General features: G+C 45.3%; 1 protein-coding gene across 1 annotated transcript in view; it reads right to left on the bottom strand.

Annotated features, from left to right (window-relative positions):
• EXOSC7 (exosome component 7) overlaps positions 1-16,376 on the bottom strand; it is a 41,670-nt gene that overhangs the window by 12,447 nt on the left and 12,847 nt on the right. The window contains exons 4-5 of the mRNA XM_040433604.1: positions 7,050-7,215; positions 4,073-4,143 (exon numbers count right to left, since the gene is read on the bottom strand). Of these exons, the coding sequence (XP_040289538.1) occupies positions 4,073-4,143; positions 7,050-7,215 (237 nt within the window). The remainder of the gene's footprint in view (positions 1-4,072; positions 4,144-7,049; positions 7,216-16,376) is intronic.

Genomic DNA, 16,376 nt, shown 5'->3' on the forward strand with positions numbered 1-16,376 from the left:
CGAAAGGTGCTCTTTGGAATATGGGCCCCTTTGCCCACCTAGGCTGCAAAAAAGTGTCACACATCTGGTATCTCCGTACTCAGGAGAAGGTGGGGAATGTGTTTTGGGGTGTCTTTTTACATATACCCATGCTGGGTGAGATAAATATCTTGGTCAAATGCCAACTTTGTATAAAAAAATGGGAAAAGTTGTCTTTTGCCAAGATATTTCTCTCACCCAGCATGGGTATATGTAAAATGACACCCCAAAACACATTCCCCACCTTCTCCTGAGTACGGCAATACCAGATGTGTGACACTTTTTTGCAGCCTAGGTGGGCAAAGGGGCCCATATTCCAAAGAGCACCTTTCGGATTTCACAGGTCATTTTTTTACAGAATTTGATTTCAAACTCCTTACCACACATTTGGGCCCCTAGAATGCCAGGGCAGTATAACTACCCCACAAGTGACCCCATTTTGGAAAGAAGAGACCCCAAGGTATTTCGTGATGGGCATAGTGAGTTCATGGAAGTTTTTATTTTTTGTCACAAGTTAGTGGAATATGAGACTTTGTAAGAAAAAAAAAAGAAAAAAAAAAAATCATTTTCCGCTAACTTGTGACAAAAAATAAAAAGTTCTATGAACTCACTATGCCCATCAGCGAATACCTTAGGGTGTGTACTTTCCGAAATGGTGTCATTTGTGGGGTGTTTGTACTGTCTGGCCATTGTAGAACCTCAGGAAACATGACGGGTGCTCAGAAAGTCAGAGCTGCTTCAAAAAGCGGAAATTCACATTTTTGTACCATAGTTTGTAAACGCTATAACTTTTACCCAAACCATTTTTTTTTACCCAAACATTTTTTTTTTATCAAAGACATGTAGAACAATAAATTTAGAGCAAAATTTATATATGGATGTCGTTTTTTTTGCAAAATTTTACAACTGAAAGTGAAAAATGTCATTTTTTTGCAAAAAAATCGTTAAATTTCGATTAATAACAAAAAAAGTAAAAATGTCAGCAGCAATGAAATACCACCAAATGAAAGCTCTATTAGTGAGAAGAAAAGGAGGTAAAATTCATTTGGGTGGTAAGTTGCATGACCGAGCAATAAACGGTGAAAGTAGTGTAGGTCAGAAGTGTAAAAAGTGGCCTGGTCTTTCAGGGTGTTTAAGCACTGGGGGCTGAGGTGGTTAAGGGCCAGCTGTTCGGTTACGCAAAATACGGAATGCACACGGATGTTATCCGTATTATTTTTTGCGGACCGCAAAATACATACAGTCGTGTGCATGAGGCCTAACAGTGGGGATCTGATTAAGGCTCTGCGGTGAGGTCTGATGAAAAATATTTTTTTCTTATTTTCCTCCTCTAAAACCTAGGTACGTCTTATAGGGCGAAAAATACGGCAACTCTTGTTTAGAAATGCTACTCCAGATTTTCTACTCCATCCCTCTGTACTGGAGGGAGTTTGTATTTTTTTGTCACTTTAAAAAGTCCCAGTGATCTAGAGTGAGACTATATCAGTGATGGTGAACCTTTTAGAGACAGAGTGCCCAAAACTGCAACCAAATACCCACTTATTTATCGCAAAGTGCCGACACGGCAATTTAACCTAAATACCAATATAATATATCTTTCATGTTCTTTATCATTTATCTATAATAGATTAATAGCCTACATTTAATGCGCTGCCTGTGCTGTTTATAGTGTGTCCTGGGGATGATGAATGGCAGGAAAAGTCTAAAGTATATTGCTATGCCATAGACTTTTTCCAGGGCGTGGGTGCCCACATAGAGGGTTCTGAGTGCCGCCTCTGGCACCCGTGCCATAGGTTCGCCATCACTGGACTATATTAACACATAACCACACCCACTTGAAAACTGGAGCAAGAAGTGTAAAAATGCAAAAAGGTAAAAATTTTTCCTTAGGGCTCAATCAGACGGCCGAATGCTGTCTGCAAAAATGCGGATCCATTTTTTTGGGGATCAGATGCAGACTTCTATGGGGCCCTTTTCTTCCATTCTATGGCTCCGCAAAACAAATAAAACATGTCCTATACTTGTCAGTGAAAATCAGGATGTGACCCTATTAAAGTCTATGGGTCAGCAAAAATGCGGTATGCAATCCGCTTTTTGGCGGACAGCATACGGGCGTCTGAATGAGCCCTTAGGCAAACCCAAAAAGATCACCACTTCACTTAAGATAAGATTCACACGCAGATAAAGTAATACTTCACCGATAACTGAAAGTAACAAAATGTTAAAACGCAACGACTTTCTTCGTATGCACTAAAACCCAAAACAAAAATAAAAAATAAAAATAAAATGTGTAATGCACTGTCTTTATTTTGTGACTTTTTAAAGCCAGAATTCCGGAGTGCTGGGCATGATAAATTTTCCCCTTGAAAAACTTCATTTTATTAAACAGTTATTTAAACTTTATTCAGTATTTATCACGATCTGGTCTCCCCCCCCCCCCCCCCACCACCACCCCACATTTTCTAACTGGCTTGACCTTCAGCACATTAAACTCAGCAGAGCTGGGAGGGTTGCCTAACTGCCGGAGTCAGATGTGACATCAGAAGATTTCATAATGCAGCCAGTGCACGGACGGCTTCTCCAACAAAGGCTTTCTACATCGGGACATGTGGATCCCATTGCTTTCATGTATTAAGCACAGCACCAGGGTAACTTCACAGACATTCTTCACATGGTCTTCCTGCTGTAACACAAGTGATGTGTGCTTAAACCACTAATGGTAGAGAACAATCCAGCTACTCCAGTGTTACCGTGGGGGACTATGCTGCCTAGTGGAAAATTTTAAGGACTTCAAAGGCATTTCTGCGATATTCATACTCAGAACGCTATATTTTTCATAGTTCTGCATCCTTGTTCCAGCCACTTGAAAGAAATACAGCACTTTAGAGCACGAACATCTCACAGAGCAATGTAAGCATGACATAGGCTGCGGCCCATGCACACGCCGAGGCCCCTTGAAATGGCTGATTGGCAGTGGTGCAAAGAGTTGGACCCTCACCATCGAAGGTGACGGCCTGTCCTGAGGAAAGGCTATTAAATATTACAAATCTGGGTGAGCCCTTTAAATGAACACTAAACCTAGAAATGAACATCAAAAGTGACAAAGAAATCTAGTTGAGACAAAAAAAGAAGGAGGCAAAGGAGGATATGTAGGGCTTGGATATTTTTTGCGGTGTAGTCCCATTATAGACATCAATTTACAGTTCCTCCTCCTTGCTATTAAAGGGGTTGTACAGACTCAGAGCTGAACCAGGACATATCCCCGTTTTCACCCAGGCAGGCGCTCTGATGCTCTCCTTTGCCCTGTGCTGGATCGCACAGGGCAAAGGCTTTTTGTTTACATTTGGACACTGCTAGGCAGAGGCTTCCGCCTAGCAGTGTTCCCAGTAATGTCACCGCCTCTGATGGGCGGGCTTTAGCGGTGCCCTAGCTGTTTTACAGGCTAGGGCAGCACTAAAGCCCGCCCATTAGTGTCGGTGATGCCACGGGGCTCACTGCTAGGCGGAAGCCTCCACATAGCTTACCCATTGAGAGCACAGTAAGTCACTGGATCTACAGAAAAAGCCCTTTCCCTACGCGATTCAGTGCAAGGCAAAGAAGAGCATCGGAGCATGAAATGCTCCGATAATCATGTCAGAGGGGCCGAGTCGGGGAAGATGGGGGATATATATAGCCCCTTTAAAATGCATATAAAATTATTATTATTATTTTTAATTCTGCATTGCATTATCTTAAAGATAGCATGCCATTCCAGACAATGCTACATATGTCATATCCTTATGATCATTCTTACAAATATTGATTAGGAGCAAGAAATCCATCTATAGATTGTGGATGTGTGGCCTATGTCTTTTTTTTCTTCTATAATAGTGATGTTGAGGTTATGATACAGCCATTGTGGCCACATCAAGGAACTTCTGCTGTGGCTTTGGTGGGAAAATTGAATCCCAAGCCCCGGCCTGCAGGTACTGTTAGCAGAACGCAGCAGCCCTCTACAGGAGAGCACAATGAGGAGAGATATACACATGCATGCCCGGCTGAGCAGTCACCTTACCTTGTATTGAAGAGCGCTGCCTTTACTGCTATAGAAATGGTGTCAAACAGGTTTCCTCCACACTCCAACAGCTGGAAGAAAAGACTATGCTATCAGTACAAGTCCTGACCATGGTTGACGGCATCTTAAACATACTTTTCATGCCTCATGTACAGCATGCAACATAGGGGTCGGTATACGATAAATTGCGCTGAGAAGCGATGTAAATTATGCTGAGAAGTAGGGGTGGGTGATGTGGCCTAAAATCTATTTTGCGATATTATTTTAAGCATGTGCGATATGCGATAAATATCGCGATATATTGTTTTCTATATTTGGGGGGGGGGGGTGTTTAAACTTTTTTATTTAATAACTATTAGCCTCCTTAAGGGCTAGAAACCTTGTCATATTCACCCTAATAGAGCTCTATTAGGGTGAATAGGACTTTACACTCTCCCTGCTGCCCTGTGCACACAACAGCAGGGAGCTGACCATGGCAGCCAGCCTCTCATATGCCCCCCAGCCTCAGATCCGCCCCCAGCCTCTCATGTGCCCCCCAGCCTCTCCCTCTTATCAGCCCCCTCTGGTAACTCAAACCCACCCCCCCTCCCTCCCCAGTATTAATCATTGGTGGCAGTGGCCACAGGGTCCCCCTCCTCCCCCCATCATTGGTGGCATTGGGCAGTTCCGATCGGAGTCCCAGAAGTATAATGCTGGGGCTCCGATCGGTTACCATGGCAGCCAGGAGTCACGCTACTGAAGTCCTGGCTGCCATGGTATGTTAGTGAGCAGCAATATACTCACGTGCATTAGCAATGCGCCGCACAGACAGAAGAAGGAGCGATCGGCGGCCACGGCGCATGTGAGTATAATGCTGCTCACTAACATACCATGGCAGCCAGGTATTTGGTAGCGTCCTGGCTGCCATGGTAACCGATCGGAGCCCCAGCATTACACTGCTGGGACTCCGATCGGAACTGCCCACTGCCACCAATGCAGAGACTGAAGAACATTCATGGCACCCGACCTCTGACAGGACGCTGTGATCCGCGCGATTAACCCCTCAACTGAGGGGTTAATTGCGGCGGATTGCAGCATGCAGTCATAGGGGCAGGGATATGGCCGGCACATTCATTGGTGGCGCAGTGGCCACAGTCCCTCCCCTCCTCCTCCTACTCTGTTCTTATCGGTGGTCAGCGGCAGCCGCGCACAGTGGGGAGGGAGGGACTCCCTCCTTCTCCACTGTGCCGGCTCAGGAGAACATGGTGCGCGCCGAGAGCGCGATCATATCGCGTCCGGCGATATAGGCAATATGCACAAAATCCATATCGTGGCACAAATTTATATCGCATATCGCCTACCCCTACTGAGAAGCAGTTATTAGATAAAAGCATAGTATTGAGGATGTGCAATCCAGATTCACTCTTATATTTTACATGTTTTGTAGAATCTATGCTTTTTCCCCCCTCTGGTATCAGCACTCCTCCCCAATCGGCCCAGGTGTTTTTTTTATTAGCAGGAGTCTGCATTAGGCTACATGCAAACAAACGTATTTTGTTTCTGTGTCCGTTCCGTTTTTTTTTATGCGGATAAGATGCGGACCCATTAATTTCAATGGGTCAGCAAAAAATGCCAACAGCATCACTATGTCCGTTCCATAGCCCCGCAAAAAAAAAAAAAATAGAACATGTCCTATTCTTGTCCGTTTTGGATCCGCAAAAAAAATACAAAAAAAACGGATGACATACGGACGTCATCCATTTTTTTTGGGCGGACCGCAAAATATACGGTCGTGTGCATGTAGCCTAAGGGTGTATACATTCCTACCTCCTCTCAGTTGGAGTTCCTGAGAGTATGTGATAAGGTGAGTTCCACACCTGTTCACATGGTGCAGTACTGCACGGTGGCCATTGTTGCTGTGCTGGCGAGTTGGTGGGGCCCAGTGCCAGGGTGGCTTGGCCAGAAAGCAGAAGTGCTGTTTGAATGCTGGGTCCCGGTGCCTGCTGCGCCAAATTTTGAGTAGGTTCCCATTCAAAGAGGCAACCTTGTCGAGATGAGTGGGCCTACGCTTTTTTATCAAATTGTATACCAATGCCTCATGTACAATATGCAGCATAGGGGTATGTATACGATAAATTGCGCTGAGGAGCGATGTTATGCTGAGAAGCAGTCATTAGATAAAAGCATAGTATTGAGGATGTGCGATCCAGATTCACTCTTATATTTTACATACTTTTCATGAAAACAACATTGTAGAATAAAATGGTTGTCAGGACCGAGATGAGGAATGACATCACCACTACCGCGCCAGTCACCGATGTGCACAATGAACAATTAGTCTGGCGGTAATTAGCAACGTTAACGGTCTTGTAATTGCCAAGCGCTTAAATCAAGCCTTTTATGAGAGAACAAAAGATGCAATTTACAAGAACTTTAATTACTGGAAATTAGATGTTTTCTAAGGGATAAAAGGCATCAGATGCAAGAGGAAGAATAAAAGGGGAAATCTGCTTATGGTATTGTCTTATTTACATGACACAGAAAATACACACTTCAAAGTATCAGCTCTGGTCCTCTCTCTGTATGGAGTCTTACAATGGAACACTACTTTTCTGAAGATTTACATTAAAAAAAGACAAGACATTCTGCTAGGTTTGGTTTCACATCTACAGCAATATTAAAAAGTCACTGAAAAGCTGGTCTTTGGCAACACAAAATGCAGAGAAGAGGGAAGTAGGGATATGAAGCTGCATTTTCCTATTTTCTTGTAAACCCAATTTTCAATTTGTGTGTTTCCAGGTAGAACAAGAGAGTAATGGAGCAATGTGGAGTCCTAAGAAATGATACTCCAGAATTAATATACTGGAGGAATACAGGTACTTTCTAAATGTTTAGTGGCCATCCTGCAATCATTAAATGACAAGTAAACAGCTCACAGCAAACGCTAAAGACCAAGAGACATCCACACATAAATGAATGAACCTCAGTTTTCACTCACCAGCACATCCACATAAAGGACCCAGCAGTGCTCGCCGGGCAGAATGCAGAGCGACTCCAGGTCAATGCTGCTCTGGTTATCAAATATTTTATAAAGCATGTGGGCGATCTCCGTGCCAAGCTCTTCTCCTCCACGTCCTTCAAACTCTGGAGTGGCATTAGCAGAACTGGGAGATAAAGAAAACACGTCAAATGTTCTTTTGAGACTGAAAATAGTTAGGCACAAATTACAAGGGTATTCTCATCTGCATATCGCTAGAATGTGCTAACACATGATTGGTGTGGGCTTGACCACTGGTACCCCCACCGTTCCGGAGAAAGAAGAGGCCACATCCCTAATTTAGTGCTGCATCCCCTTCACTGATTTTACCTGCACACCAGCGCCAGGCCACCCGCCGTGCAGGGGAACGTCAGTCAATGGGGCCGACTGCAGTTTCTTGGATTAATAGATAACCAAAGAAAAGTATGTATGTGTAATAGATATATATATATATATATATATATATATACATACATATTTTTGTTTTAACTGGTTCTCTATCCTCAGACACAGAACTGCAGGTTATGAAGCTTTTAGAATTAAAGCAACCCTGTGGTTCAAAGGGGGGAAAAAATAAAATAAAAATCACATTAAGGCCTCATGCACACTATCGGCGTGGCTGCTGAAGACAGATCCAGACCCATTTAACTTGATCCGTCTGCACCGCGAAAAAAATCAAATAGAACATGCGCCTCAAAACAACCCCTACACATGTTTCACGTTGTGCTTCCTCAGGGGGTGAGCTCTACCCCCTGAGGAAGCACAATGTGAAACACATGTTGTGGTTGTTTTGAGGCGCCATGCTGGGTTTGTATTACTTGTGTGCGCAGTTTTGTATATAAATTTGGATGTATGTCCTGCTTTACTTGATTATATCTTGCTGCTGTTATTGTGTATTTGGTGCCTCATCTGTGGTGTGTCTCAATACCTTATATTCGTTTTTTAATCGCTCATCATAATAAAGTATCTTAATGTTTACAATTATATATGTAGAGTGCATTCTTTATTGGTGTTGCTAGTTTAGTTTATGCATCTGCACTGTTTCCAATGGGCCCTATGTTTATGGGCGTTCATCCGTGATAAGGTGTGCCCGCGGCCGGTGTCCATATATTGCGGACCCGCAGTTTGCGTGCCGCAATACAGGCAACGACTGTGCGCATGAGCCCTATCTGGAGAAAGAACAGAACACTTTCCTGGTGACCTCCTTTTCATCTTTTTACCTGCTGATCCACAATTCCCAGGCTTCTATTCTGCCATCATGGGCGGATTGGCAACGTACCCAACGGGAAAAGTCCTGGTGGGCTGATTGCCTTTTACTATGCAGTGGCATGTTGGACCACCCTTTCTGCCATACCCTCACATGACTGCAGGCCGCCAGTGGCCGCGAAGTGTACTCATTCATTCAGGGGAAACATGTCAGCAGTCACCCCAGCCCCACAAGATGAAGAAAGGCGAGTGGGGCACCTTGGGCATTAAGAAGAAAGCTAACGAAGGTGAGAAGACCCTATAAAGGGATGAGAGAGTCAGACCATTCTGTTCAGACTACAGGCAGGAAAGAAACGCAGACACAACTGTAATTAGTTGGGGCAGACAAGATATAGTACAAGGATTGAAGAGTTTTGTTACAGGAAAGTGTTGGGGTACTTTCACACTAGCGTTTCTACTTGCCAGTATTGAGATCCGTCGTAAGGTCTCAATACCGGACAAAAAATGCTTCAGTTTTGTCCCCATTCATTGTCAAAGGAGAGAAAACGTAACTGAACAGAATGGAATTGTCACGACTGTGACTGATCCAGACAGGTCTGGGAGGAGAAGGTCGCAGCGACTTGCTACTCGCGATAGCTTGTGAGTTTGCTCCGTGGTTCAGGGTATGTCATCTGGGTTTTGCCTTGTGAACCTTTTTGTCCTGACTGGGAGTTTGTAGGCATCCTTCTCAGGTGAGTCCTGTCTGCCACTCCCAGCTACTATATTAGTTTCCCTTTCACTTGCAGTCATTGCCAGATATAGTCCTTATTTCCAGTGCTACTCTGACCTTGGAAGGAGATCGTTTGATGGTGTTGCTGTGGAGCTCTTGTCCGGCGTGGACTGTCGTGTTTGGGATCGCCTTCTCTGCTCGTGACTGGATAAGTCTATCTCTGCTGTTGTTTGTTTGTTGCTGTCTTCCCCTGTTGTTTTCCTAGACGTGAGTGATGGCGACTAGCGCTCCCATCGGCCTTTCCCCAGTCCAGTCTTGTTAGGGCGACTGAGGGTTTAGGCATACTGCTCGCCGCACGGGTTCACACCCCGTCTAGGGTATCAGGGCAGACAGGTGCCAGCTTAGGGTTAGTCAGGGGTGGCCATTCTATTTCCCATCCGTAGATAAGGGTCCCCCTTCCCCTCTGTCTGGTGCGACACGACTGCTGCTGGGATAGCGGTCGTGACAGGAATGCTCCAAAATGCATTCCGTTCCGTTTGGTTGCGTTCCTATACCGGAGAGCAAACTACAGCATGCTGCGGTTTTCTTTCCGTCATGGGATGCAGAGCAAGACGGATCCAGCATGACCCACAATGCAAGTCAATGGGGATGGATAAGTTTTCTCTGACACTAGTAAACTCATCCGTCCTCCGATGACTTTCAATGGAGTTCATGACGGATCTGTCTTGGCAATGTTAAAGATAATAGAACTGGATCCGTTCATAATGGATGGAGATGGTTGTATTATCTGTAATGGAAGCGTTTTTGCTGAACCCTGCCAGATCCAGTAAAAACGCTAGTGTGAAAGTAGCCTAAACTGGCGGACTGCTTTCTACTGGGGTCAGACCAAAACTAGTAAGGCATGGACTACTGTGGGACCTGAGAGGATTGGTTTAATGGGACTGTGTAGTGTGGGACCAGGCATGACCTGGAATCTTCAGTACTGACAACATGGGGCCATTTGTATGTTTTTTTTTCAGGGCCACTTTGAGTTACTAATCTGCCCCCCCGGCCCTGACAAGCAGTGTTTTTGGCTACTGATGCGGCCATTTTAGATGGCAGAAGAGGAGCCCAGGAATCATGGATCCTCAGCTGAAAAGATAAAATGGAGGTCACCGGGTAAGTGTTCTGTTCGTTCCCCAGTTAGGCCTCATGCACACGGCCGTATTGCGGCCCGCAAACAGCGGGTCCGCAATATGCGGGCACCGGCCATGTGCTTCCTGCATCACAGATGCGGACAAACTTGAATGGTTCCATAATCCAGAGCTGCGGTGCAGAACAGAGGCACGGAACCCTACGGAAGCACTATGGAGTGCTTCCATGGCGTTTCTGTCTGTGTCTCCTGACCGAAAAAAAGTAGAACATGTTCTATTTTTTTGCGGTGCGGACGGATCACGTACCCATTCAAATTGAATGGGTTGGGATTTGTGCAATGGGTCTCGATACGTCCTTGCCACCGCACGGACGTTGCCTGTGCATTTGGGACCGCAATGTCCAAAGTACATTGCGGTCCCCAATGCACAGAAGGCATGAGGCCTTAATGTGAATGTTCTTCTTGAACTGGAGGGTGGCTTTAATAGACGCCAGATTAAAGGAATTTATCCAAGTGAATGGATATAGGGTAAGGAAGCAGAGTTTCTAAAACAGTCGAGGACATTTACTAATCTCTTTACCCCATTTTTGTTGCGTAAATAAGTAGCAAATCTTGTTGCGCACAATTTGTGCGGCAAAATCTGTGACTTTTCCCTGTTCATTCTACTTTTTTCAAAGCGGTGAGAAAAGGCGGTGTGGTCACAGAAGCTGGCCTGGCTCATTTATCATTTTCCAAAACTATAGTAATGGGCCATGTACTATGAGAAGTAATGAATGCCTCCTGTGGCCCCCCCCGTCATCTCAGCAAGTGAGATCAGACTGTTCCTCTCAGATGTGAAGATTATGGGTATACGATCCTCATTTATAGCTTTTCCATGCAGTGAACCTTGTTAGGAGCATTCCTAGAGGTGGCAAATTCACTACAGGTGTACACTGGACCAAAGCAGTGGTTGTAGTTAACTGTTTGAAGTCCAATATTTTTTACTTTTTGTATTATAGAAAAATTCTAAGGGGCACATTTATTAAGACTGGTGTTTTAGACACCAGTCTTAATAAAGCCCTAAGCTGGCGGTGGTTCCGCTGAAGTTAACTTTGGCGCATCCAGCGCCAGTTCTAAATGTAAGGCAGCTTCCAAGCAGTCTTACATTTAGACCTTCTACGCCTAAAACAGACATAGAAAATTATGAATGAGACGGGCCTGCCAGCCCGTCCCCTTGCCCGCAATTTTAGAATTGGCGTGAGCAGGGCGAAGTCGCAGATACCGGCTAACCGTTGCGCCACCATCTGCGCTTGAAATACTTCAAATATTTCAGCTTAGTAAATAATCCCCCAAATTTTCAGTTTGGTAAAAATTATTTGCTGCCATCTTAAACCATTGGCACCTGAGAAAAGTCACTAAATTGTTCCTGTCACCTCTACTGACGTGTGGTTTAGCAACTACTTGCCCATGTAATAATGCTGGAGCATGTTTTCAAATAACTAATTTGTGTAATTCTTCTATTATTCCTACTAGAAATTCAACTAGAAAGGAATTTCCAACAATCTGCAATAAAGGTCCATCTGGGTGTTACCAGTTTGGGGATGCGTGCCTGCACAGTCCGAAACTATCCAATCTGTGCTGCCCCCCAAACTGGTAACACCCAGGGGTACGGCAATTCACTCATTAACTTCTAATAGGACACAACAAATATATAAGAATTGATGACACACAATGAAGAATGCAAGTAGTTATTAAAACAGACATGTCAGGAGAGGTGACAGGTCCTCTTTAAGGAATTAAAGCTGTACAGACACATGTGCTACAGCTGGTTGCTACTACTTTGTGTGAATTGGTCAGTCAGGTGATGCAGTGAGAATCCACGTTCTCTGCAGCTCAACAGCATACAGAGGACAAGACCAGGGGCATAGGGATTATTTACTGTATCATCTGCTCAATCCATTCAGAATAGGCAAAAAAGACATAGTAGTTAATAGAGTTGGATAATCTGTTCTCGCCTCTCCTGTCTTTATACTATAAATAGTGATAAGCAGAGTGTTCTAGTGCTGATAATCAGTTCTCACCTCTCCTGTGTTCTCGCCTTCCCTTATACTATAGACCAGGGGTACTCAACTGGCGGACCGCGGTCCAAATACGGACCGTGGCCGCCAGTTGTCCGGACCCCGGCCATCCTTAAGAGCGCTGCTCCTCTCCTGCACACTGTGCCGTGCAGGAGGAGGAGCTTACCGGCGCACTTCCACCTGTCCCACAGCGCAGTGAGACAGGGCTTCCTCCACATGTAGCGCTCCTCCTCCTGCACACTCTGGCAGCTCTGCTCAATACAGCGGCGGGCACAGGAGCTGATAGTTCTCAGCAGCGCAGGAGGAGTCTCTCCCTCCCCCCTGTGCTGCTGCTGCCCCCGCCGCTGCCAATAAGAAGAGGCAGGAGGAGGAGGGGAGGGGCTGTGGACACTGCGCCACCAATGAAGAAAACTGACCTGTATTACAAATACAGGAGGCGGGTGCCGGAATCAAATAGCCGGCACCCGACCTTTGTGACAGGGAGCTGCGATCAGCTGCAGTTGAGTTAACCCTTCAGGTGCGGTACCTGAGGGGTTAATTGTAGCTGATCGCAGCCCCCTGTCACAAAGGTCGGGTGCTGGCTATTTGATTCCGGCACCCGCCTCCTGTATTTGTATAAGAAACGTTGGTGGCACAGTGCGCCCCCCCCCCTAGTATAAGAAACATTGGTGGCGCAGTGCGCCCCCCCCTTCCCCATTATAATAAACATTGGTGGCTCAGTGGGAAGTGCCAATGAGGGTTAAAAATAATAAAAGAAAATTAACTCACCTCCTCCAGTTCATCGCGTAACTGCCGGTCTCCAGTTCTTACTTCTTTCTTCAGGACCTGTGGTGACGTCACTGAGCTCATCACATGGCCTATTACCATGGTGATGGATCATGTGATGAGCTCAGTGATGTCACCACAGGTCCTGAAGAGAGAAGTAAGAACTGGAGACCGGCAGTTACGCGATCAACTGGAGGAGGTGAGTAAATTATTTTTTAACCCTCATTGGCACTGCCCACTGCACCACCAATGTTTATTATACTGGGGTGATGGGGGGGGGCGCACTGCGCCACCAATGTTTATTATTTTGAGGGGGGGCGCACTGCGCCACCAATGTTTATTATATTGGGGGGCACACTGCGCCACCAATGTTTATTATATTGGGGGGCACACTGCGCCACCAATGTTTATTATACTGGGGTGATGGGGGGGCACACTGCGCCACCAATGTTTATTATACTGGGGTGATGGGGGGGCACACTGCGCCACCAATGTTTATTATACTGGGGTGATGGGGGGGCGCACTGCGCCACCAATGTTTATTGTGATGGGGGGGCACACTGCGCCACCAATGTTTATTATATTGGGGGGCACACTGCGCCACCAATGTTTATTATATTGGGGGGCACACTGCGCCACCAATGTTTATTATACTGGGGTGATGGGGGGGCACACTGCGCCACCAATGTTTATTATACTGGGGTGATGGGGGGGCACACTGCGCCACCAATGTTTATTATACTGGGGTGATGGGGGGGCGCATGACATCTTTACTGTTGGCGTTCAGCTCGGACCTTCACCTGACTGCAGACCCTGGTATGTGGACCTTTAATAAAACTAGTTGAGTACCCCTGCTATAGACAGTGATAAGCAGGGCGTTCTAGTGCTGATAATCCGTTCTCACCTCTCCTGTGTTCTCACCTTCCCTTATACTATAGACAGTGATAAGCAGGGCGTTCTAGTGCTGATAATCCGTTCTCACCTCTCCTGTGTTCTCGCCTTCCCTTATACTATAGACAGTGATAAGCAGGGCGTTCTAGTGCTGATAATCCGTTCTCAACTCTGTGTTCTCACCTGCCCTTATACTATAAACAGTGATAAGCAGGGCGTTCTAGTGGTGATAGATAATCAGTTCTCACCTCTTCTGTCCCTTATACTATACACAGTGATGAGCAGAGTGTTCTAGTGCTGATAATCAGTTCTTACCTCTCCTGTGTTCTCGCCTGCCCTTATACTATAAACAGTGATAAGCAGGGCGTTCTAGTGGCGATAGATAATCAGTTCACACCTCTTCTGTGTTCTATCCTGTCCCTTATACAAGGTATCTTCAAGCTGCTCCAAGGCCTTAAGTTACAGGGCCTGAAACTGTGCTGCACATGCTTAGTAGTGAAGACCAGAGGAGGAAGTTCACTACTGGGCATGTCTGTAGTTGTCTCAGAACTGCTAGGCAGAAACAGGAAGACAGCATTAGGGTCCATTCACATGTCCGTACGAATGGGCATTTCTCTCACTGGGCTGGCCATGTGCGGTCTACAAAATGTGGAACGCACATGGCCGTTGTCCGTGTTTTGCGGATCCGCAATTTGCGGACCGCAAAACACTTGCAGACCTTAATGATATTGCCTGGGAATAAATAACTTTTCACAGGAGCTTGCAGCCTGCTATGGAAAGAATCATACTTACCTACTCCCTGTCGCTACGGTCCTGCGTGTCAACTCCTGTGTGTCCGTCTTTCGGTCTGTAGCTTGTTTCCTTTGTTCTTGGCATAGGAATGATCATCTGCTTTGCTGCAGCCAATACCTGGCTTTAGCAGTGCTCTGTTTCTCGTGGACACGTGACTGCTGAATCCAATCATTGGCTGCAGCAGAGCAGAGGATTATGCCCATGCCAGAGAAGCAGTAAACAAGCTGCAGACCAGAAGACAGACACATGGAAGTCAGTGTGTAGGACTGGAGCTGCCGACAGCAGGCAAGTATGAATGTTTCTATAGTGGAAGCAGACTGCAGGCTCCTGTGGAAAGTCATTTTTTCCCAGATAACCCTTTTATGGCAAGCATTGAATATAGCAGCTACCAGGTGGATAACTAGAATTCATAAGGCTCCATAGAAAAATAATCATCCACTGTAAGAAAGTAGAAACAGCAGCATAAATAGCAATAATTGAATGTATCTATAATAGCACAATATATATCAGAAACTACACATTATAGCAAAAAAAACACTATACTGGTATTCCTCAAAAAAGATACGATGTTCTTGCACGTTATTGGGCCCCCATTGCAAGTGCTATAGCTATACTTTTTAAATGCTTCTTATTCGCATTTAGACTTGCACATGATTCTCTGCTTTTCCAGGACATACATATAGAGCTTTTCTAAGTTTTTCTAAAGACAAATTCCAAAAAGTGTATAACAGTGTTGCCCAGTTATTAGATGCACAGTGCATTGCATATTTACTTCCAGGAATTTAGAAAATGTCAGAAATTGTATTTCAATAAATATAGATTAAAGGGGTTGTCCTGCCATTTATACGGATGACCTATTGTCAGGAAAGGTCCTCAATATCTGATACCGATCAGCTGTTCATTACACTGCCCTTGGTCTTGGAAGTCTCAGCGGTGCGGTGTAATGACAAGTCCTTGCTCCACTGCTTTCTCCCATTGAACGAAGAACGGATGTGTATGCAGGAGTCGGGAGAGATACCGTAGCCGTCAGCCGAAAAAGAGTTTGAGAGACAGCGGTGTACGGGCCCAACTAGGATCACACTGAAAGAGGGCACTCTACTATATAAGCAGTCCAATGTTATAAGGGTTTAAAGAATACAGAACACTAAAAACGTTTTATGGCCATATAGTCTACGTTATGTGATGTCAGTCGAATGCTACAGGACGGAGAAATGCGGCATCTTTGAAGATGCAGCTTGTTCAGTTTTCTCTTTATTATAGCCACGTCAACATTTAAAGGGTTATTTCAACTGGGAAAGGCACGTATCTCTCTAGATCTCCAAAGACTATAATGGAGAGTGCAAGACACCAGCACGGGCGACACTTCCCTGCTTTCTCTCCCTTTAGTGGCCAGGTTCCGGTATGGCATAGGTTAAGGATTACTATGGATATATACTCTACTAACATTTTTTTTATATCCCCACCGGGAGCCAATGATTTGTGGTCTAGTAAAGGATAGCAGTGCATCTTTTTAACATTAGAGGGCGATGTCGCACTGAACACAAAGTCATTCCTAATATGAAGAAAGTTGTCCTAGATTTAATCAGAACTGAACCTAACTGGTGGGCGGCAGTGTAGAAGAGATCCATGTCCCTACCTGCTGGATTTCCTCCAGCAGTTTTCGATACAGGTCATATTGTGCGCAGCTAAATACATAGTGCAAATGACTCAACGAAGCTAAGTTTACGAGGCAGCGG

The sequence above is a fragment of the Bufo bufo genome, chromosome 5 (assembly GCF_905171765.1).
Source record: "Bufo bufo chromosome 5, aBufBuf1.1, whole genome shotgun sequence".
NCBI classification, from domain to species: Eukaryota; Metazoa; Chordata; class Amphibia; order Anura; family Bufonidae; genus Bufo; species Bufo bufo.